The sequence below is a fragment of the Rhinichthys klamathensis genome, unplaced genomic scaffold (genome assembly GCF_029890125.1).
Source record: "Rhinichthys klamathensis goyatoka isolate OS25496 unplaced genomic scaffold, OSU_Roscu_1.1 h1tg000165l_1, whole genome shotgun sequence".
NCBI classification, from domain to species: Eukaryota; Metazoa; Chordata; class Actinopteri; order Cypriniformes; family Leuciscidae; genus Rhinichthys; species Rhinichthys klamathensis.
Genome location: NW_026606697.1, coordinates 2,090,934 through 2,110,819, shown reverse-complemented (window position 1 = coordinate 2,110,819; position 19,886 = coordinate 2,090,934). Strand labels below are relative to the sequence as shown.

At 38.7% G+C, this 19,886-nt stretch overlaps 1 protein-coding gene across 1 annotated transcript; it reads left to right on the top strand.

Moving 5' to 3' along the window:
* The first annotated feature begins 254 nt into the window (after positions 1-254).
* On the top strand, positions 255-7,720 carry rcn1 (reticulocalbin 1, EF-hand calcium binding domain). The gene is made up of 6 exons (XM_056259187.1): positions 255-712; positions 2,482-2,675; positions 2,763-2,941; positions 3,060-3,120; positions 3,295-3,494; positions 6,374-7,720. The coding sequence occupies exons 1-6, from the start codon at positions 492-494 to the stop codon at positions 6,479-6,481; spliced, it is 963 nt and encodes a 320-aa protein (XP_056115162.1). The 5' UTR covers positions 255-491; the 3' UTR covers positions 6,482-7,720.
* The last annotated feature ends 12,166 nt before the right edge of the window (positions 7,721-19,886 follow it).

The window sequence follows — 19,886 nt, the reverse complement described above, 5'->3', positions numbered from 1 at the left end:
CAAATAATAATACAACTAGTATGAATTTAAGACTGGTCTAAATTTTTATAATATAATTTTGAGTTCTCCTACCACTCCTACTACTATGGCATTCCTAAAATAAGAAGCAGGCGCTCTGCGTGTCATCTTGCAACGTGGCGTTCACGCCCATCTCGAGTTACAGACAACCCATTGGCCAATAGCAGAGCTTCTAACCCTCCCGTACTTTGTTAGCTGTGCTATGATTGGCTGTGCGTTTACACGCATCCATGCAGGGTTCGGTTGTAGCCTTTAGTGATCCGCCGGGTATGTTTGAATCGAAAATGAAAAGAACTGACTTGTTCGTGTTCTGATGACTTGAATTGTTTCGCTCCGAGTTGATAGTAATTGAAACGCGTCTCCCTGGCGGCCGCAGCTTCTGCGGGTTTGAAGGCGGTCAATCAAATAGTTACAGCATTTAACTTTGTGGGAGTTTTAAACTCTGTCTTAGCGTTGGATTGCGTCTTTCAGACATGGATGTGTCGACGTATTTATGGTTTTTGTCTGTTTGCACGTGCCTGGTGCACGGGAAACCCACTCTTAGGAAAGAAAGAGTTCATCACGAGCCTGAATTGAGCAGACAGCCTCACGAAGATAAACAGAGCTATCAGTACGACCACGAGGCCTTTCTGGGCAAAGAAGAGGCCACCACATTTGATCAGCTCACCCCAGAGGAAAGCAAAGCCAGATTAGGGTAAGATTGGGTTTTTGTTCAACAGACCTTCTTGGGCAGTATTGTTGCATATCTCTAACGTTATATGTGGGGCAATAGCACATAGGCTATGGCTGTTATAGATCACAAAAAGGAGAAATCGTTTAATAATCTAGTGCAAAGTTCTTAGAAATTAAATATTTGTATTCATATTTGTTCATACATTCGTGGGAATCATGTACTACCAGGTTTAATATATATTCTAAGGGTTACTTCATTTGACCTCAAAGAGAGTCTAAAGTTTATTGTTGTCCTGTCAAATGACAACAAAATGCCCCCTGCATGGCGTTTGCCACACTGGCATGTCAACTGTTTTGGTGCTTGATATCAGGGGTTTTTCTAGTTCCTTGCCGACTGTAACATGTTCTCCATTTGAAATGGGTGTAGACATGAATCTGGGTGCTCTTCCCACAAAACTCCCTCTCTAGTACTGTTAAATGCATGGGAGGGCTCACTTAACATCACAACGTGGCATCAGAGATAAAAATAATTTGCTGTTGTTGACAGTCTTCTAGTTACTTGGACTCTAGTTCCTGTCAAGAACATTTCTCGGTTGTATTTCAAACCAAAAATAAGCATAAATGATATCTTGCTTAAAGCAAATGAAGCCAAGAAAATTAAAGTTAAGCACATTTCCCACTCAGTTCTCATCATTGTAATGCAAATACATGTTAAATATATACATTGTTACATTATAAAGTGTTATAGTATATGAAACGAACACACACACACACACACATATATATTTTTTTATTTTATGTATTAATATCATGGCAGTATTACCATAAATTAAAATGATCCCTTAAAGTTCATCCATCCATCATAAAAGAAATATGGCTCCAGTCCAGTGGGTTAATAAAGGCCTTCTGAGGCCTATGTAAAAAAAAAGAAAAAGAAAAAAAAAAGTCCATATTTATAACTTTATAAACTATAATCACTGGCCTCCAGTAACAGTTTTACGCAAGTCTAGTTCAGGCGGAAGAGTGACCTCTGACCTGACGAATGCGGAAAGCGCAGAGGATAGAGCAAAACAAAACACTGTTCATGAATTAGAAGTCTAAATCAAGGATTTTTAAAGAGAAATGTCAGAGGATTTCAATATAAAAGAAGAGGAGCTTTATTTTGTTGGCCAGCCCTATTTGTTTGAACTGTGAAAGGCGTCTACTCTCACTGAAGCTTACATTACTTCTACTACATCATGCGTTGGGTCAGAGGTCACTCTTCCGCCGGAACTAGACTCGTGTTCGGCCTTTACCGGAAGCCAGTGATTATAGCTTATAAAGTTAGGAATATGGATATTTTTCTTACAAAAATGGATCACTTCGCTTGAAAATGACTTTATTAACCTCCTGGAGCCGTATGGATTACTTTCTGTTGGATGGATGCCCTTTTTGGGGGCTTTAAAATCTAAGGCAACTAATCTAAGGGTGGCTTGAGGGTGAGTAAATTATGGGATGATTTCAATTTTTGGCTGAACCAACCCTTTAAGAATGAGAATCACCACTGAGACTGAGAACTACTAAAAACAAACAAATTACAGTAATGACAATTTTGGTCCTAAAAATAGGATTGATTATTAAAACTTATATAACAATTATATTGGAATGAAATATAACACAGAATCTATTGAAAAGCCAGAAGCCAGAAATGTGTCTATGAAAACTCCACTATACGCAAATATTTATTCTATGTAAAATTAAATTTGACATTTTATACAAACTTTCCTTTCTGTGCACTTTTATATTCTGTAGGAAAATAGTTGATCGTATTGACAGTGATGTTGATGGATATATCAGCACTGATGAACTCAAGGCCTGGATCAAGAGAGTACAGAAGCGTTACGTCTATGAGAACGTTGCAAAGGTCTGGACTGATTATGACCTGAACAAAGACAACAAGATCTCATGGGATGAATATAAGCAGGCAACTTACGGTTACTACCTTGGTGAGTCACCCTGTTCTCAAACTATCTGAAGTTTTAATATTGATTAAATGTTTTTGCGATAGATCCCTTAATGAAATTGTTTTCCAGCCAATCCGGAGGAGTTTGAAGATGCAACAGACCAGTTCAGCTTTAAGAAGATGCTTCCGCGAGATGAACGCAGGTTTAAGTCTGCAGATCTCAATGGCGATTTAGCCGCAGAGCGAGAGGAGTTCACTGCTTTCCTCCACCCAGAAGAGTTTGATCATATGCAGGAAATTGTGGTTCTTGTGAGTGTCGGTTGGATTATGGGTTTTGAATTTTAGATGGTGTTACCAACTGTCAGTTTAATAATGCGGACTGTATTTCATAAAGTAACTGATTCATTGCTTTCCTCCCTTCTATCAGGAAACTCTGGAGGACATTGACAAAAATGGAGATGGACATGTAGATGAGGACGAATACATTGGTTGGTTCATCTGTATTTTTGCATGTGGGGTTTTACAAATCTTCTAAATGGGATATGATCGTTTTTTGTGAATTTTAGACACTGAAACTCTTTTGGGACATTTTTGGGAAAATGATCCTTTTAATGTTGCGCATCCAAGGGAAGATGTTTTCAGTGTTTTTTGCTATTCTACAGCGGACATGTTTGCTCATGAAGATGGCGGTCCAGAGCCAGACTGGGTGAGAACTGAGAGAGACCAGTTTTCAGATTTCAGAGATCTGAACAAAGACGGGAAGATGGACCTAGAAGAGATTCGTCACTGGATCCTGCCGCAGGACTATGACCATGCGCAGGCAGAAGCCCGGCATCTGGTATACGAGTCGGACACTGATAAGGTAAGAACCTTCTGAGATCCTCACCAGGAGTATCTCTAATCCTGAATCAAAATGTTAGTATTAATCCTGTAATACATTAAAGTCCCTGTAAAGTCAAAATTAAGTATGTGTTCTGAGTTTGTCACACCACAGAAAAATGTGTTATTAGTCACCCAGCCAAATTTGAATGATAAAAAAAGCCAGCAAGTACATAAAATAAGCTATCAAAATCTTGAAAAAATGAGCAGTATTCTCTGCTCTCAAATGCTGGGGGCGTGTCCGCTGGCTGTGCTGAAGCCACGCCCACTTGCGGGAAAGCTGCCGTCGCCACACTCAACTCTACAGCCGGAATAGATGCTCGCACGGTGGGCACGCACTGCCGAATGGCACCAGTTGTCGGCGCGACTGGAGGATGAAGGCCGAAGCGGGAGATAGTCGGTTCGGCCCCATTCACCAGTAACAGCGGATTATCAGTGAATCCCAGTTGTCTCTGATGAAAGTTTATAAAACTATCCCGTGTAAAATGATCACTTACAGAGGCGGGTTTTGGCGGTGATCCTCAGCTCTCCATCAAAGTGGCTCTTCACAAAATTAATCCACTTCTTCTTGATGTAATCGTTTTTCGGAAATGTAAATAAGGACACCGATCTGTTTTGTACTGATCCGGTGATCGCATCCAGGTAGTAACGTTACGCATTTCCGTGACAAAGGCATAGCTAGCTAGCAATCTGTAGGCCGTTACTAATAATAGTACTGACAGTAACTCGCGAATGAGCGGCCGGCAAACTGATGTGCTCTATAATGTTGTTAGGAGCGGCCAGCCTCAGCGGCTTTAGTGCGTCATCAAGTAGGGGCGTGTCCAGGAGCTCAAGGGCTCCAGTGCGTCATCGAGCCCCGTTTTAGCCCCGCCCAGAAAATCCGGAAAATAGCAATGGTGAAAAACTGTTTAACGGTCTAACTCCACAATTCAGTACTTCACAGTTCACAGTCTTTGTAATATGTTTAATCAATACATTTCTAACATTTATAATGTGTTTAGATTTTTTTTTTGAAATTGCCTTTACAGGGACTTTAAAGGGTTAGTTTACCCAAAATTGAAAATTCTGTCATTAATTACTCACCCGTAAGACATTCGTTCATCTTCGGAACACAAATTAAGATATTTTTGATGAAATCCGATGGCTCAGGGGGGGCTCCATTGACAGCTATTTAATTAACACTTTGAAGGCCCAGAAAGGTAGGAAAAACATTGTTAAAATAGTCCTTGTGACTACAGTGGTTCAACCTTAATTTTATGAAGCGACGAGAATACTTTTTGTGCGCCAACAAAACTAAATAACGACTTTATTCAACAATTTCTTCTCTTCCGTATCAGTCTCCGACTTAAAGCTTAGTGTATTTATACAGGGCTCCAGACTAACTTTTTGCCTTGGTTGCACTGGTGCGCCTAACTTTTTTATTTAGGTGCACCAGCACAAAATTTAGGTGCACTCAAATTTTTCCTCGTCTCGCGTCGCCTTTAACGCCACAATTTCAAGGTCACCTTTTTATCACGCTCCATACACATTCATATATATTATGTAAATGCTTTTAAACAAGAATAAGGTGTAGTTTTTTTTTTTGAAGCACAATTATACTGTATATAAAAATATAAATCTTAAAAAAAAAATTAAAGTGCTGTTTTTACATGGTTTTAGGGCAGGGTATTGACACAAATTTCACAATTCGATTCAATATTGATTATTTTGGATATCAGGTACAATACATGGCAAATTTTCTCAAGGAAAACAAATCTCAACTAATGCTGTAAACTGGGAGTCAGTTGTAGCCCACTATGCTTTATTAGCCTACTATAATATTGAAGGTAATAATTACCTGATTTGTACACAAACACTTAAATTACACTTTAATTTATTTTTATAATAATAAAGTTATATGAAATATAAACATTTAAAAGGTGGCTGCATAAAAACTTGCCAGATTTTTTTCAAACAACATGCATTAAATAAACATAAAAAATTATAATGAATATGTAATATGGTGCATATATTTGGCAAAATGCTCCTCCCTAGAGTTCATTTTTCTAGCTAGCTAACGAGTTTATGGTCACTGGATTTGTTTTTTCTGAGGTAAATGTGATGTTACATTACATTGTTTAGAAGCGTTTTACTGACGTCTTTCCACGGTTGAAACACTGATTGAGCGATTCCATGTGAAAGATACGGATTTCGATAAGTTGTACTCTATATTTTAACACACTTTCAGATGCTCGTTCATGTTTATTTCGCGCTGTAACTGGTATTAAGGCGGAAGAGGAGATCATGTGCGCTCCGTGCTGCTGCTTCTCTTGAGCTGAGCTGAGCCAGAGTGATCTCACGCCACAGCGTCAAAACACTATTTATGTTTTTGAATTTCGTAAGAAAATGGACCTAATTTGAAATCTGAGACTTTGTTTCATATCAATAATAACAAAGCACAAAGATTATTGCGATTTATTGGATGGGATGCTCGCTACAATGTTCCATTCATTCATCATCTGAAAACAGCATAGCCCAACGGTTCGTAAAAATGAGAATCGATTAAAATCGAGAAATCAATATTTTTTACCTAGCCCTAGTTCAAGTAGCCTACAATCTCTATCTATGATTGGTTTAGACCACGATATGATCCAACCATGCGTGCAAGGAGAACAAAAATACTCGTTTGTGGAGAGGCAGCGGATACGATCATGCGAGAACGTTAGGTGCACTGGTGCGACCTATGAAAAATTCTCGTCGCACCCTTACAAATTTTGGTCCAAATTGGTTGCACTCTAGAGCCCTGTTTAAGTTAATTGATCATTAATTTTAAGGAGAGATTGTTTTATAATAATGCGTTGTATGAAATATTACTTTTTTCAGGACCAGATGTTGACCAAAGAAGAGATTCTTGAGAACTGGAACATGTTTGTAGGCAGCCAAGCCACTAACTACGGCGAAGACCTTACCAGGAACCATGATGAGCTATGAACCTGAGCGAAGAGTGTGGAACTCTACCTGATAAACTCAATGGCTTCCATTCCCTCAGAGGTCATGCCACAGACTGATCTATTGCAGCTCTACCTCACAGAACACTGGACATAGAGGAATCACTGACTGATGGCCATAGTCCCTAAAACAAACTTCGGATTTCCTCCCTAACTGTTCTTTTTGTGGGTGGTCAAGGAACTCTTCTGGTCCTGGTTGAATGAGCTGCTGCAGATTTTTTTCAGCTGAGCCTTTTAACCCAAATTGTTTTTAAAGCAGTCACAGGACAAAGCCAGTACTTGTACAAGTTGTGGCTGTTTTTGTCTGGTGTCAGTATATTGGAGGAACATTCTAATTATTTAGAATATGAAAATCATGCTTTGATAGTATAATGTTTTTACTACAGAAAGCATTACAAGTCAGTGTTGATATATAGTTATACATAGATCTGTAATTATACTTTAGATTGTCACAAATTCCCCATTGCTGGCCAATAATGAGTCTTATTTGTTTTGAACCTGAGAAGCTTTGGCATGATGATCTGAAGTGATCTGCTGGTAAGACAGTGATGTTTCAGGCCAACTTTTGAAGCTGCTTAGATGAGGGTCAAAATGTGTTCGATAATTTGATAACCTATTCCAGTCGTTTCTCACTGAATTTTACCAGTCATTCAACGATAACTACAAAATTAGTCCTATAGACCTTAATCAGGGTAGTGCCGTATTTAATTTTTGACATGAATAAAAACGAGGCTGTGAGGGAGAGAATACTGTGTTAAATAGATTGTACTGTTATTTAACAACATACCGATTGCTTACTAAACGTCTTTCCGTGAAAAAAAAACAACCTTTCAGTACAAACTGGAATTGGTTGTGAAAATTACGCGATAGAGTACCAGCGCTTGCCATTGTTAAGACTGTAAGTCTCTCCCTCACAGGAGCGATATCATCCACGTAAAATTAAAAATGCTGTCTAACCTAACTGAAGTCTGCAGTCTTCGTTTTAATGCAGTATAATAGATAAGTATTGTAGATAATTTATCACCAAGACCTTTTTTGGCTTGGCCACAGAGGCTTGCATGCATATGTTTATCTTGTGAAATGCTTTTATTTTATTTAATTGACTAAATTAAATGGGACCATGTTGTCCATGGCACCATCACTTCATTTGAGCCAATTTTTTTTTTCTTCTCAGTGATACTTTGCCGAAAAGTAAAAATCTTTCATAAAACTTGAAAGTTGATTTTGACCTTTTTTTTAAATCTGATTATTGCTATATAATTGTTTTTAATTCACACACCAGATGAGAAGTATTGGAGAGTTGTATTTTGAAACCAATGTTTCAGGATTTCTGTAACTATGGCCATTGTCAACCCACACACACACTTTTTTTTTTTCTTTTTTTTTGCTTTGGTGCATTATTTATTTCCTGCAAAAGACAGAAGTGAATTAAATCTGGCATGTAGTACTTCAGGCAAAACTGCAGCTCCATCTGTTTACCTCCAGTGAAGTGACTCCTGGATTATTATTGGAGATACTGTAATATCAAATGTCCACGTGCATGTCTGCAGCCCAGCCGTCTCCAGTAAGATGCCCTGCAGAAGGCAATCACATTATATGGTGAAGATGCAACATTTGTCTAAATTAGTAAGACAGTTAATGCAAGTATTACCTGACCCACTGCCTAAAGGTAAAGGTTGAGTATATACAGTTTGCAATTGCAATTTGTTCCCCGCTTCCAGCATGTCTCAGGTTTTGAGCCCCGAGCAGAAAATACCTCTGTCTTCACGTGAACAATGATTTATGCACACTAAATCAATAGCATTCCGGTATATTTAAAATTTTTTCCTTTTCACTAGGCCTTGCAGAGTTTACACAAATGTGTATTTGGGCTGAAGATAGTCACAAAAACATTATTGTCTTAAAGGGTTTCTTTCAGTGAAATTTTTACATGCTGTTTTTGTTTCATGAAATGAAGTCTTTTTCCTCCCTCTAGTTTAATAAACTAAGAACTTGTAGATGTTAAAAGGTTTTTTTTTTTTCACGTTAAAATATTTTCTCTTACCCAACGTCAGTGCAAAGACAACTATAAGCCACTGATACGCTGATTTTCCCACGTTTACAAAAGTTATTTTATAGTTTCAAATGTGGTGTGACCTTAAAAATAATTAAACATCTATTGAGTGCACCAAACTGTCCTGTCAAAAGCCTATAAATAAAATGTAAAAATAAACGTGTAAATTTACATTTAGATTTTAAATTTACATTAGTTAGTAAATGTAAATTTTACTTCAGTGTTTTCTCTATGCATTTTACTGCAAGTTCTTTGAATTAACATCTTATAAGCATTAACTTGGTAATGTTTACAATTCATCCATCAGTACTCCAGTACATTTGACTATACACCAAACATCTGTGCTTATGTTTTTATAAATGAGGTTAAGTTGATGGTCTTATCCCAGGAGAGAACCCAGATTCCTTTAGGACTTAAAAAATATGTTCAGCCTTGGGGATCCTTGCTTCTCTTGTGTCTTTCTCTTTCCTTTTCCTTAGAGACCTAGGGCTTGAATCAGTCCCTCCCTGAAGACCTTGCGTCTTCTCCAAACTCTCACATGATGTAGATAAAATTAAACAAGTTAGAACTGTTTAAAGGAAAAGTTTACCTGGAAGTGGATGGGGACGGGTGCTGTTAAAGTCCCCCTGTAGTCAATAATTCTATCCCTTAAAACTCATATTTGATCACCAAAAATACGTATTTAAACATTTTTTAATAGCTTTAAAATAGCTTGGATCCTTGCTTCATTTAGTATACGCGGTTCTATGAATATGCAAATTAGTCCCGCCTCCACTCACACCAGCTCAGAGATCGACTCGTTGACGATCACACGTTGTTGGTCACAAGGTAGTTTGTGATGTCAGAAACACCAGCGATTTCAAACCGCGTTTTTGAGAGTCTTTAGATCATCAGTGCCGATTTAAGAAGAAAATACCAACCCGATCTAATGGCAATTCAAACATTTTTTTATGAGCTGGCTAATTCGTACTAATTCATACGACCTCACTCGTACAATTTTTGCTAAATCCTACATATCTAAGTTGCCCAATTCGTACGAAACCTAAACCTACCCATCACTGGGGTTTAGACAAATCGTACGAATTCGTATGAATTAGCCAACTTGCCTACTCACTCGCACAAATTGGTCCGTGAGATAGCGTTGAAAATAGCCTACTCAGCAATGGTGTTGACTGAATTTGTATATTGTTTGTCTCAAAGAATATTAAAACAACATAGACATTAAGCTTTTAACATTATTTATTTTCACCACAGGGGGACTTTAAGTCCAAAAAGGACCAAAAAAGAACCACATAAGATGCATCGTACTAACTTATAATAATCAAAGCTATTGTATGAGTTTAAAAGATTTATGACTAGAAGCCTACATGAGTTTTTTTTATTGTGATTTTTGGAGTTCAGCCCCATTCCCTTATTTTATTTCAACTAGACCTAAAAGTGAAAATGGATACATGGAGAGGACAACAATGTGGTAAATCTGAATCTTATTTAATATATTTGCATATTTTTCCATCTCCACTCCCCAATATGGGTCGCTTTACTTATATCATGTAAAAACTGTACATCCATGTGTTTATATCACAATTGCATCTGTCTTTAAATACGTTTGTCTGTGTCTTGGGAATACTCTGGCTGCTTTTTTCGTCTGCCAGTTTCCTCTCAAGGTGTTGTCTCCTCTCTCTGGCTTCTCTTTCTCTTGTCCCAGAGTGACTGCTTAGACGGGCCCCATCTGAGTCTCTGAGCTCCAGCTGCCAGGGGCCCCGGTGTCCCTGTGCCCCCCAGGCATTTAGGCATACAGCATGGGAGACGTCTGCATTCTCACAGCCTCTCAGGACACAGAAAGGCTCAATCATATGGTAGACACACACACACACACACACACAAAACTCCAAAGCGTCCTATATGTGTGTTGAGGTATTTCTTCCTGCAGCTGCAGAAGATATATAAAGACGTTGCGTTAACATTGTGAGATAACTATATAACTCTGTAAGGGAGTTGAGTTGACCTCTGAAGAGTATGATAGTGGAGAAAGCTAACCGTTAGTCTTCCCATGCATCCCATTTTCAGTGAATAGTTCCTAAAAGAACTTAATTTTTTTTCTTAGTGTACAGAAAAAATCTAAAGAAACTTTTTCCACTTTTGTGGAATGGCAAGATTCCATGGATGGATCTTCATGAAACCATTGATGCCAAAAAATAAGCTTTATTTCTAAGATTGTGTTTGTGTTAAAATGAGTGAAATATGACCATCTATCTGTGCCACACCGTACAGACAATTTCTGCGGAATCGAGGCCACAGTCGACAGGCATTCGGCTAATGAAGGGGTGTGAAGGGAACACACTGTCCCTACGCTTCAGAGGCATTAAGACCTCCATCCTCAGCCACTAATGATCTGTGTGCATCCCAAACAAATAGAGCTGCAGTGCATTTCATTGTCAGGATTCTGACTGTCTCATCATACATGACATTTAAGACAGTGTCTTGGCACTTCTTGTGAATTTATACATTTGTAATAATACAGAAACGGATAAGCTGTCTTCATTAAAGTAATGTGAAAAGAACGTTTTTTGTTGTTGTTGTATTTTTGTTTCTGTAAAGACACATTTTAGTAGAACCTCTCAATGTTAGCACCCTTGTTGGAATAGCTAACGGTACCTAATGCTGGAAATGATAGATAATGATTTAGAACTGCATTGGACCATAAACTTTAAAGTTTGAAAACATTTAGGCTCATGTATACTGCACAGAAAATTGGTTCTCGGTTTTCTCTCATCACATAAACGATTTCTGAGAAACGCTGTTGAAAGTATATCAGACCGAGCAGCACAACACACTTGTAGCCAATCAGCAGCAGGGGGCGTGTCCACTCATGATGGGGGAGGGGAGAGAGTGAGCAAGAGGGAGATTTGAAGAAAGACTGTAGAAAGAGAGGTGGCTGAGAGACATTACAAAAGAGAAAAGGTCAGAGAAATATTACTGGAAAGGGAAGGGTTATGATCAGGTAAGAGCTTTGGGACCAGCGTTAATGTTAGAAAAGCTTTCCAGCGCTGGAGAGACCCAAGAGGGAAGGCCAGAAAATGGATGCCGAGGTTATTGTTGCTCCACACGTGAGTAACACTGCAGGTTTGCTATGTTTCACAGAACCAAGACATGCTGTTGTTGTAATGTTAGCTCTCGTAACAGAACAGTTTTGAGTTATTGTTAGTCTGGAGCTGGTGTGCTGCTGCTGGAGACTAACAACCAACTCTTGCTTGTATTCTTCTTGTGTACAGTATGTACATTTTTTGTTCTTCCTTGTTCGTTCGTCATCTTCGCTTTATTTTGCTTTGCTTCAGCTATGATAAAGAGCCTCCACTCAGCAGTAGAGACCAAAGGCCATCGCTTTATAGTTAAAGTGCACAGGATTATCTATGTCTGAGGCACAGAACACATCACGGGAATGCCCTGTCAAACATTAAACGCAGAAATGCAAGAACACTCCACTTCAAATGATTGCTCACTGGCCTATAACTAAAGGGGTTAAGTCTAATCCTCTCAGAGTTTAACTGCCATCAATGTCCTGCAAGGAAATGTAACCGGAATAAAGTCAGGAGGTTTTGAACAGGAGAAGGTTGACTTAATGTTCAGGTTAGTTGACATGCGTGTGTCTCCATCATTTTGTAAAGCAGAGAATGAGGTGTATGCGTAATTGGCAACATAAGGCCGGATTCACATATAGCGCCTAAAAACGGGCGCGCCGCATTCTCTTTTTTCCAAAGCGCTAGGGCGGTTGCGCTCCGGTTGGTTCTTGTCACGTGACCTACTGTGCGCTTATACACACAACCGGCACATCCGGGAACTTAACTGTCAATTTCATCCCCGCCCCTTTTTGCGGGAAAACAAACTAGACTTTCCATAGACTTCAATACAAAATAACGGCAAAAAACAACGTCCGTACACAGCTGCCCACATAGCAAAATTGGTTTGGCCCAGTGACGGGCCACACAACCCACTTTCACTTGGCCCAAATACAGCAATGAATTACGGTACATGACTGGACCAGGTCTGGTTGCCAGAACTCGGGCCACATATGGCCCATGGCATAGCCATACCTCAGCCAAATGTATGACTAATAGCTGGCCCTATTCTGGACCAGGTCTGGTTGCCAGAACTCGGGCCACATATGGCCCATGGCATAGCCATATCTCAGCCAAATGTATGACTATAGCTGGCCCTATTCTGGTCCTTTGTAGGACCAAACAATTCCCAGACAGCAACAGTGTTGACCCACATCCGGCCCACATCTGGGCCGTGTGGAATCCACGTGTACAAGAAGTGGGCCGGATCTGGGCCGACACTATGTTGCTGTCTGGGTTGATTCATGTCAGCCTCAACTAAACCATGATCTAGCCACTTTATATACACCCTGCTCAGCTGAAAAATGTCTGAAACACAACAGTATTCTTAACAAATGTTTATTTTTTCACATTTAAACAAAACAATTTACAAAAAAACAAACAAACAAAAAACTTCTTGAATGTCAAGCTCTTGAATGTCAGCTCTTGAACAAGTCTTTTCCATACCGTGGCTTTACTCAGGTCTTTTGTTCTTGAACCTGAAACAAACACAAAAGAGAACATTATTGAAAAAATATTTATATAAATTATTAATAATATAGAAAGCACACACACACACCAAACAAAAACAATCATAAATGAATAAGACTACAAGGTCTGTGTACGTTTTGATAAGTTTGTTTTTCAGTTTAAAATGAAATAAGCAGAAACAAGAAAATGTTTTTTTTTTTTAATAAACAAAAATATAAGATTTTGACTATATTTTCATTTTTTGGTTCACAGCTGAAATCTTGTTTTTTTCATTTCTTCTTATTTAATTTCAAAATGAAAGACAAACTATCAAAACCCAAAAACCCACTTGCTCATTTGTTACATAATTTATCAAACAAAAATTAACAAATTGCATAAATAATGAGTGATACCACAACAAAATCCACAATGGATTAGAAATGCAAACACACACACAAAAACATAGCCTAAATTTGATTTCAAATGTTTAGGAGGTCCAAATCTAATCTCTCTTTTACTCACCATGGCTAACTTACATTTAGGCTAGGCCTACTTGCTAAAAAATACAGTCAAGCTGTTTTTCAAAACTTTAAACTGCCAGTGTGTAATATACATGATAATAACATGTAATCGCTGTAATGATGTAAGTTAGCATAATTGCAAAAAATGTATAGGCTATTTCTTAAATGTTAAACTTTTTTTGTATGTGTTACAAATACTGATTTTTATCTCTCTGTGTCTCTGCATATTTGAAATTTTAAGAAGGCTTTGTCGTGATATGTTGTTTATATAACACAAATTAGCATTAAAAATTATCGAACTTAAAATTTGATAATCTCTATAGAAGATATAAATATCATAAGGGCACAAAATTGTTAAAATCCTCAATCAATAGAATATAAACAAAAGTAATCAATATCCTTATGATATTTATATTTTTGTGTGATGTTTCAGGTGCCAATTGCTGCTATACATTTTAGTATGTTAATCCATCAGTGTATGTGACTTAAATTGAAATGGCTGTGATATAAAAATAAAGATGTCTGATGTCATTTAACGTTAAATGTAATCGACGAACATTTAGTCAACTTCTACATTTTAACTAACAGCTACAATTATACATTGTGGCACTGGCACATCTTTAACATTTCACTTTCCGACTATACAAACTCATACTAACTCTAAAATTAAAAATTATCACTTACCAAACTTCGCTCGCTTTGAGGTGAGAAGTCCGCAACCGTTAGTGAAATGGAGTCGAGTGCATCAGTGCGCGCCCACTTCTTCTTCGGCAGCGCTGGATCCGGAAGTATAAAAAAAAAAAAAAAAATTGGGTTGAAGCGTTCTAAACCATTAACTAAACCGGCTAAATCGCAAGATTGCACAGTTTCAATTGAAGAAGAAAAAAAAAATATATATATATATATAAAGAAGACAAAAATGTCTATATTTTACGTGTGAGACAAATAATCACTGGCCCATATCCTGTTTGCCGCCTAAAAAACGGTTCAATCTGCCCATAACCGGGCTATGTTCGGTTCACATGCCTCATGCCAGTGCCGACTGAATGCCGTGCCGGCTTCATGTCAAATCTGGGCCAGAATTCTTTGCTACCTGGGAGCAGCTATACAGTCAGTGTTGGGGAATTTCATTTGTCTCATACATGTCTCATACATGGGTCTGAATATAAAATGCTGTAATGCTAGAGAAAACCAGGTCTGAATGCTGTAATGCCAAGCAGAAAAACTAGGTCACAGGGCATGTGAGGATAGGGCACATAAGGACATGGACAAGAGAGTGGAAAAGTACCCAAAAGACTTGTAGCACAGATGCAGGTGTTGGGAGGCACTGGAAGAGAAACATATTGTATACAATGTAACGATGTACCACCAAGAAAAAGATACTAAAACAAGATGTCCATTGAGTAAACGACTGCTAAAAGCAAGAGGTCCATTGTGTGAAAAGAAAAACTAATACAGATGTCCATTATGTGAAAAGATACTAATACAGATACCCATTATGTGAAAAGATACAAATACAGATGTCCATGGTGTAAAAAGATACTAATACAAACGCTAATTGAATACTAAAGATAAGAAAAAGGTATAAGACTAGAGCACTGGCCCATGAAAGATCAGATGAATGGCCGTCATCTCACTTTGTTGAACTGCTCAATAAAGTTATTCTTCTGAGACCTGAAACTTCGACTCTGAAAGATTTCTTCTGAGACCTGAACCAGACTTTGAAGAATTGAACCAAAGATCGAGAATTTGCCACAACATATTTGGCGGAGCCAGCCAGGAGTGGAGAAGGGGTCGGAGTAGCCACGGTGGGCATGCTGACAGAAGTCTCACAAAACAAAAGGCGCCAATAAAAATAAGGTAAGCAGCTTTTTGCTTATATTTTTGCTTTGTGAGGCTCCTGGTAAGCGCCTGGGTGGTAACGGCCTTAAATAAAAGACCCCACCAAAAAGAACCTAAAAGAATAAATTAAATTAAAAAGAGAAAGAGTCGAGCTTTCAGGTCCTGGAGAAGCGCATGTGTGTGAATGAGTGCATGAGTGAATGTTAAATAACCTGTAAGAAGGGCTACAGGGGGTAAAATCACAAGAAGGGCTGTGTTTTACCTGAGTGAATGTTAAATAACCTGTAAGAAGGGCTACAGGGGGTAACAATACAAGAAGGGCTGTATTTTACCTGAGTGAATGTTAAAAACCCTATAAGAAGGGCTATAGGGGGCAGATCACAAGAAGGGCTGTGAATTTGCTTGTATGAATGACAAAGATAAAGAAACGCTATAATTGTTGTTAGTGTTGTTAAGTGTAAAATTGTGCCGGCTGAGGGATAGCGTAAAAAGTGGAAGATCTGCAGAGAGAAAAGAGAGAACATTGAATTACAATATATCAGTTTAATAAAAATATTGATCAAAACAGGTGATTAATTTAAAGAAAAAGTTAAGAGAATAGGTAAAAATTCCCCAGATAGAGAGAAGGGGTGCCTTCTGACTGTAGAAGCAGACGGAGTGGCCTTGCAGTCAAACTGGGCACACTGCCAAAAAGCCCCTGAGCTACTGTTAAGAGAGAGACTGAGTTGAGGGAGAAAGAACAACAGTAATAAAATTGTGCACAGTGAATAAGAAGCTTCAAACTATGAATTAACAAAATAATTGAAGAAATTGATGGATGGTAAAAATATAATTGGCGAAAAGAAATCCCAGAAATATAGAAACTATAAAGCAAAGAATATCCCAAGATATTGGTTTTGTCGTTTGTTTGGTCACCTGCCAGATTGCAAGCTCTGTGACCCTGACAAAGAGACACAACCTCTACTAGACAAAAAGTAAAGTCTATTAGTATATTAGGAAAAGCAGTGAAAGTGTGTGTGAGTGTTGTAACGTGAGAAGCGTGTGTGTGCGTGTGGGTGTGAGTGTTGCAACGTGAAAAATGCATGTGTGTGTAGTGCACTTGGGGGGCTGTTAGTCTATTATTTGTTTGTTTGTTCTGGATGTTTTGTTTGTCTTAAATGTAGAAAGTGCACTGAGTGTTTGGTTATTTTTACTAAAACTGAGCGGTAAGGAGGGCAGTGTAGGGAGAGGTTAATTAAATATATATATATATATGCATGAGGTACATCAACTCAATAAAAATTACTAATAGATTTTGAGGAAACAGAATAAAATAACTGAGATAGAACAAACTGATTAAAAGTACAAGAATAATATGCTTCAGGAGAAGACACAGACAAAAGGGGACTTTTAGATATACTGCAGACCAAACCGGGCATACAGCCAATCTGGGCGTACAGCCAAACCGGGCGTACAGCCAATCTGGGCGTATAGCCAATCAGCAAATCATTTGTCAAAATTCTGAGCTTACCGTCAAAAAGTTGAACTGCAAGTGACAGTTTAAGTTAGTAAAACTGAGACAAAGTTTTGAAAAGATAAGGATAATAACATTAAGATAATAATATAAAAATTATGGAGAAACAAAGCTTTGAGAATTAAATGGATGATGATGCCCTGAGGATGGTCTTTTGACCAAAGCTTGGTGTTTAAATTGGCTTAATTTAAGTGTGCGGACAATTTATTTTTAATTGAATGGATGATAAAAATCGAGTTAGTGAACAAAGAATACAAAGATATAAATATCAGAGAACGAGAAATATTCAAAGAAATTGGTTGTGTCGACTGTTTGGCCACTCGCCAGACTGTAAGTGCTGCGATCCAGACAGAGAAACACAGTTTTTGCTGGACAAGAACTGAGTAACGAAGCATTGTTTTCCGCATTTAGTATAAGATATCAAATAAAGAGTGAATGTACGCGTAATGTGTGTGAATGAAATCCCGGGTGTGTGAATGAATATACTAACAAACTAAGTGTATCTGAGTTGAGATAAAGAAATAAGGAGGGAGAGAAGTGACAGAGAAGGAGAGCTTTAGAGAAGGAGAGCCTTTTTATTCTTTGACATCTTAAAAAAAAAAAAAAAAAAAAAAAAAAAAAAAAAAAGAAAACACATGTAGACCAGAGTGAGAGATCATTCTGAGGCAGAGGAGAAGAGAATATAGAGAGAAAGAAAGGACGAAGACGTACGATTTTAAACAGGCATTAAAACTAACCAAAGGCATTAAGAATCACTTCTGGTTAGAAAATGAGTTTATAGATAACGAAGGGCAGAGACAGGAGTTGACAGACCAAAGGAAAAGTGAGCTCTTTAAAAATCGACAAAGATAACAAACTTGGATCAGCTTGAGCAAGAATGGCCCTTAGTGGATTGGCGTAATGTGATCAAAAAACAGTTAACTCTTGAAACCCTGAGGCCACACCTGAACAAATTTAATCCATCTCTTACTTATTTGTATAGGGAAGGAGATATAACTGTACGAGGCCAGTGGTTTGGGGAAAACACAGCCTTTTGAATTAATATACCTGGGGGAGAACATAATTTGGCGGCGCAGTACATAGAACAAGCTAGAAGAAGTGACGCAAAGCCATTGTCTAAGGTACCAATACGAATTATTTTGAAATATTTTAAGAAAACAAAACAAATACCTGAATTGTTAGACATAAGTAGAAAATTAAGTGATTGTGCCTTAAACTAATTAAGTGGGGTACAAATAAATAGGTGCTGAAACAATGGCTTCGGTGTCACCCCAAGAAGAGACCCCTGTAGAACAGCTTGCATCACAATATCCGATATGCAGGGATACAATTCAAAACTTGTCAAAAAAGTGGGAAAAAAGGACCAAAAAATTAAATACTAAGTGGCCAGCAGAGGGAACATTTGATTTGGCTATGTGTAGGGAAATGGGAGCTCTGATAAAAAACCATAAAGCCCATGATAAGAGCAAAAAAAGAGATGAGAAACGGGGAAAAGAACAAGAGGTGTTAAATTTATTTAAAGAAAAGGGAGCACAATTGATAAGAGAACTTAGAGAGAGAGTAGGGAAAAAAGAAAGCATAATAGAGACCCCACCCCCATATGCACCATCCTATGACTTGACTGGTAAGCAGCTCCCACTAGTGACTGGAACAGTGGCTAAAAAAGGCAAAGTGAATTTTGAAAATGAGAAGGAAGAAGAAAGAAAGGTGAAACAGGACTGTAGAGGAGCAGAGGCTGCAGACATGAGTGACCCTCTAATTTTATCAAGATGGGATGCTGTGAGCCGTGAGGGGAGTCAGGGAAGTGACTTAGACCTCAAACACCTGATTGACGCTCACGGAAGCCCTACATTGACTAACCCGTATTTCCATGCAAGTCAAGCTTTGCAGGAACTCGGAGGAAAGACGGGGAAGAAGGTGGAGGTTGACAGAAAACAACGAGCCAGACTTGACCGAGAAGAAATAGAACGAGATATACGGATAACTAAAGAACAGATCGACCAAGAAGCTGAAGCCATGCAAAGACTCCTAAGAGACTCCATGAAAAGGGACCAACAGAGACTTCGGGAACATCAAAGACGAAGATCTCATTCAGCCAGCCCTCACAGGGAATACAAGCATGTGTCTGGAACCCTCCTTTTAGAAGAAGCACCCCCAAGCGAACCACACTGGAGGAGAGGAGACCATTTGAAAGAGATACCAGCACGCAAACTGAGTCCATATAAAGATGAAGAGGAACAACTGGAAGAAGATCCCTTACAATGCCCCATCCTGATCAAAGGACATCAAGGACAGTACGTGCCATGGGCAGGACAAGATCTGGAGGGACTGATAGCCCGCCTCCCTGACCTACATGAAGGGGCTGGCAAATGGATCAGACAGCTGGAAGAAGAGACAATGGGAAAGATACTAGCCATTGGAGATGTCAAGGCCCTGCTGGCAAAGAGCGTTGGAAGTGCAAAGACTAATGAAATCCTTAAAGCCTCTGGACTTGGAGCTGCAGTCGATTCGATCAGGATGGATGCCACACCATTGGACAGGCACAGAGCTGCAATATGGCGGGCTCTTCGAGAACATTATCAAACTCAGATGGATCCGAAGATGCTAAAAGGGGAACCAATAGGAGATGAAGAAAATCCAGTCACCTATGTTCAAAGACAGTTAAGAAAGTGGAAGCAAGAGCTGGAGAGAGACCCTGAACGGGATCCAGTAATAACAGCACTGTTCAGATCCGCCATAATTGACGCCATGCCTCCCTCTGTAAAAGCCAAGCTGGAAGATGTGGTCGGGTTAGGCTCAAAGACATTAAAGGAGTTCAACGACCATGTGGCTCACGCAGTGGAACAATACAGGAAGAATGAACTAAAGCTGAAGAATCAAGAAAGAGAGCTTCA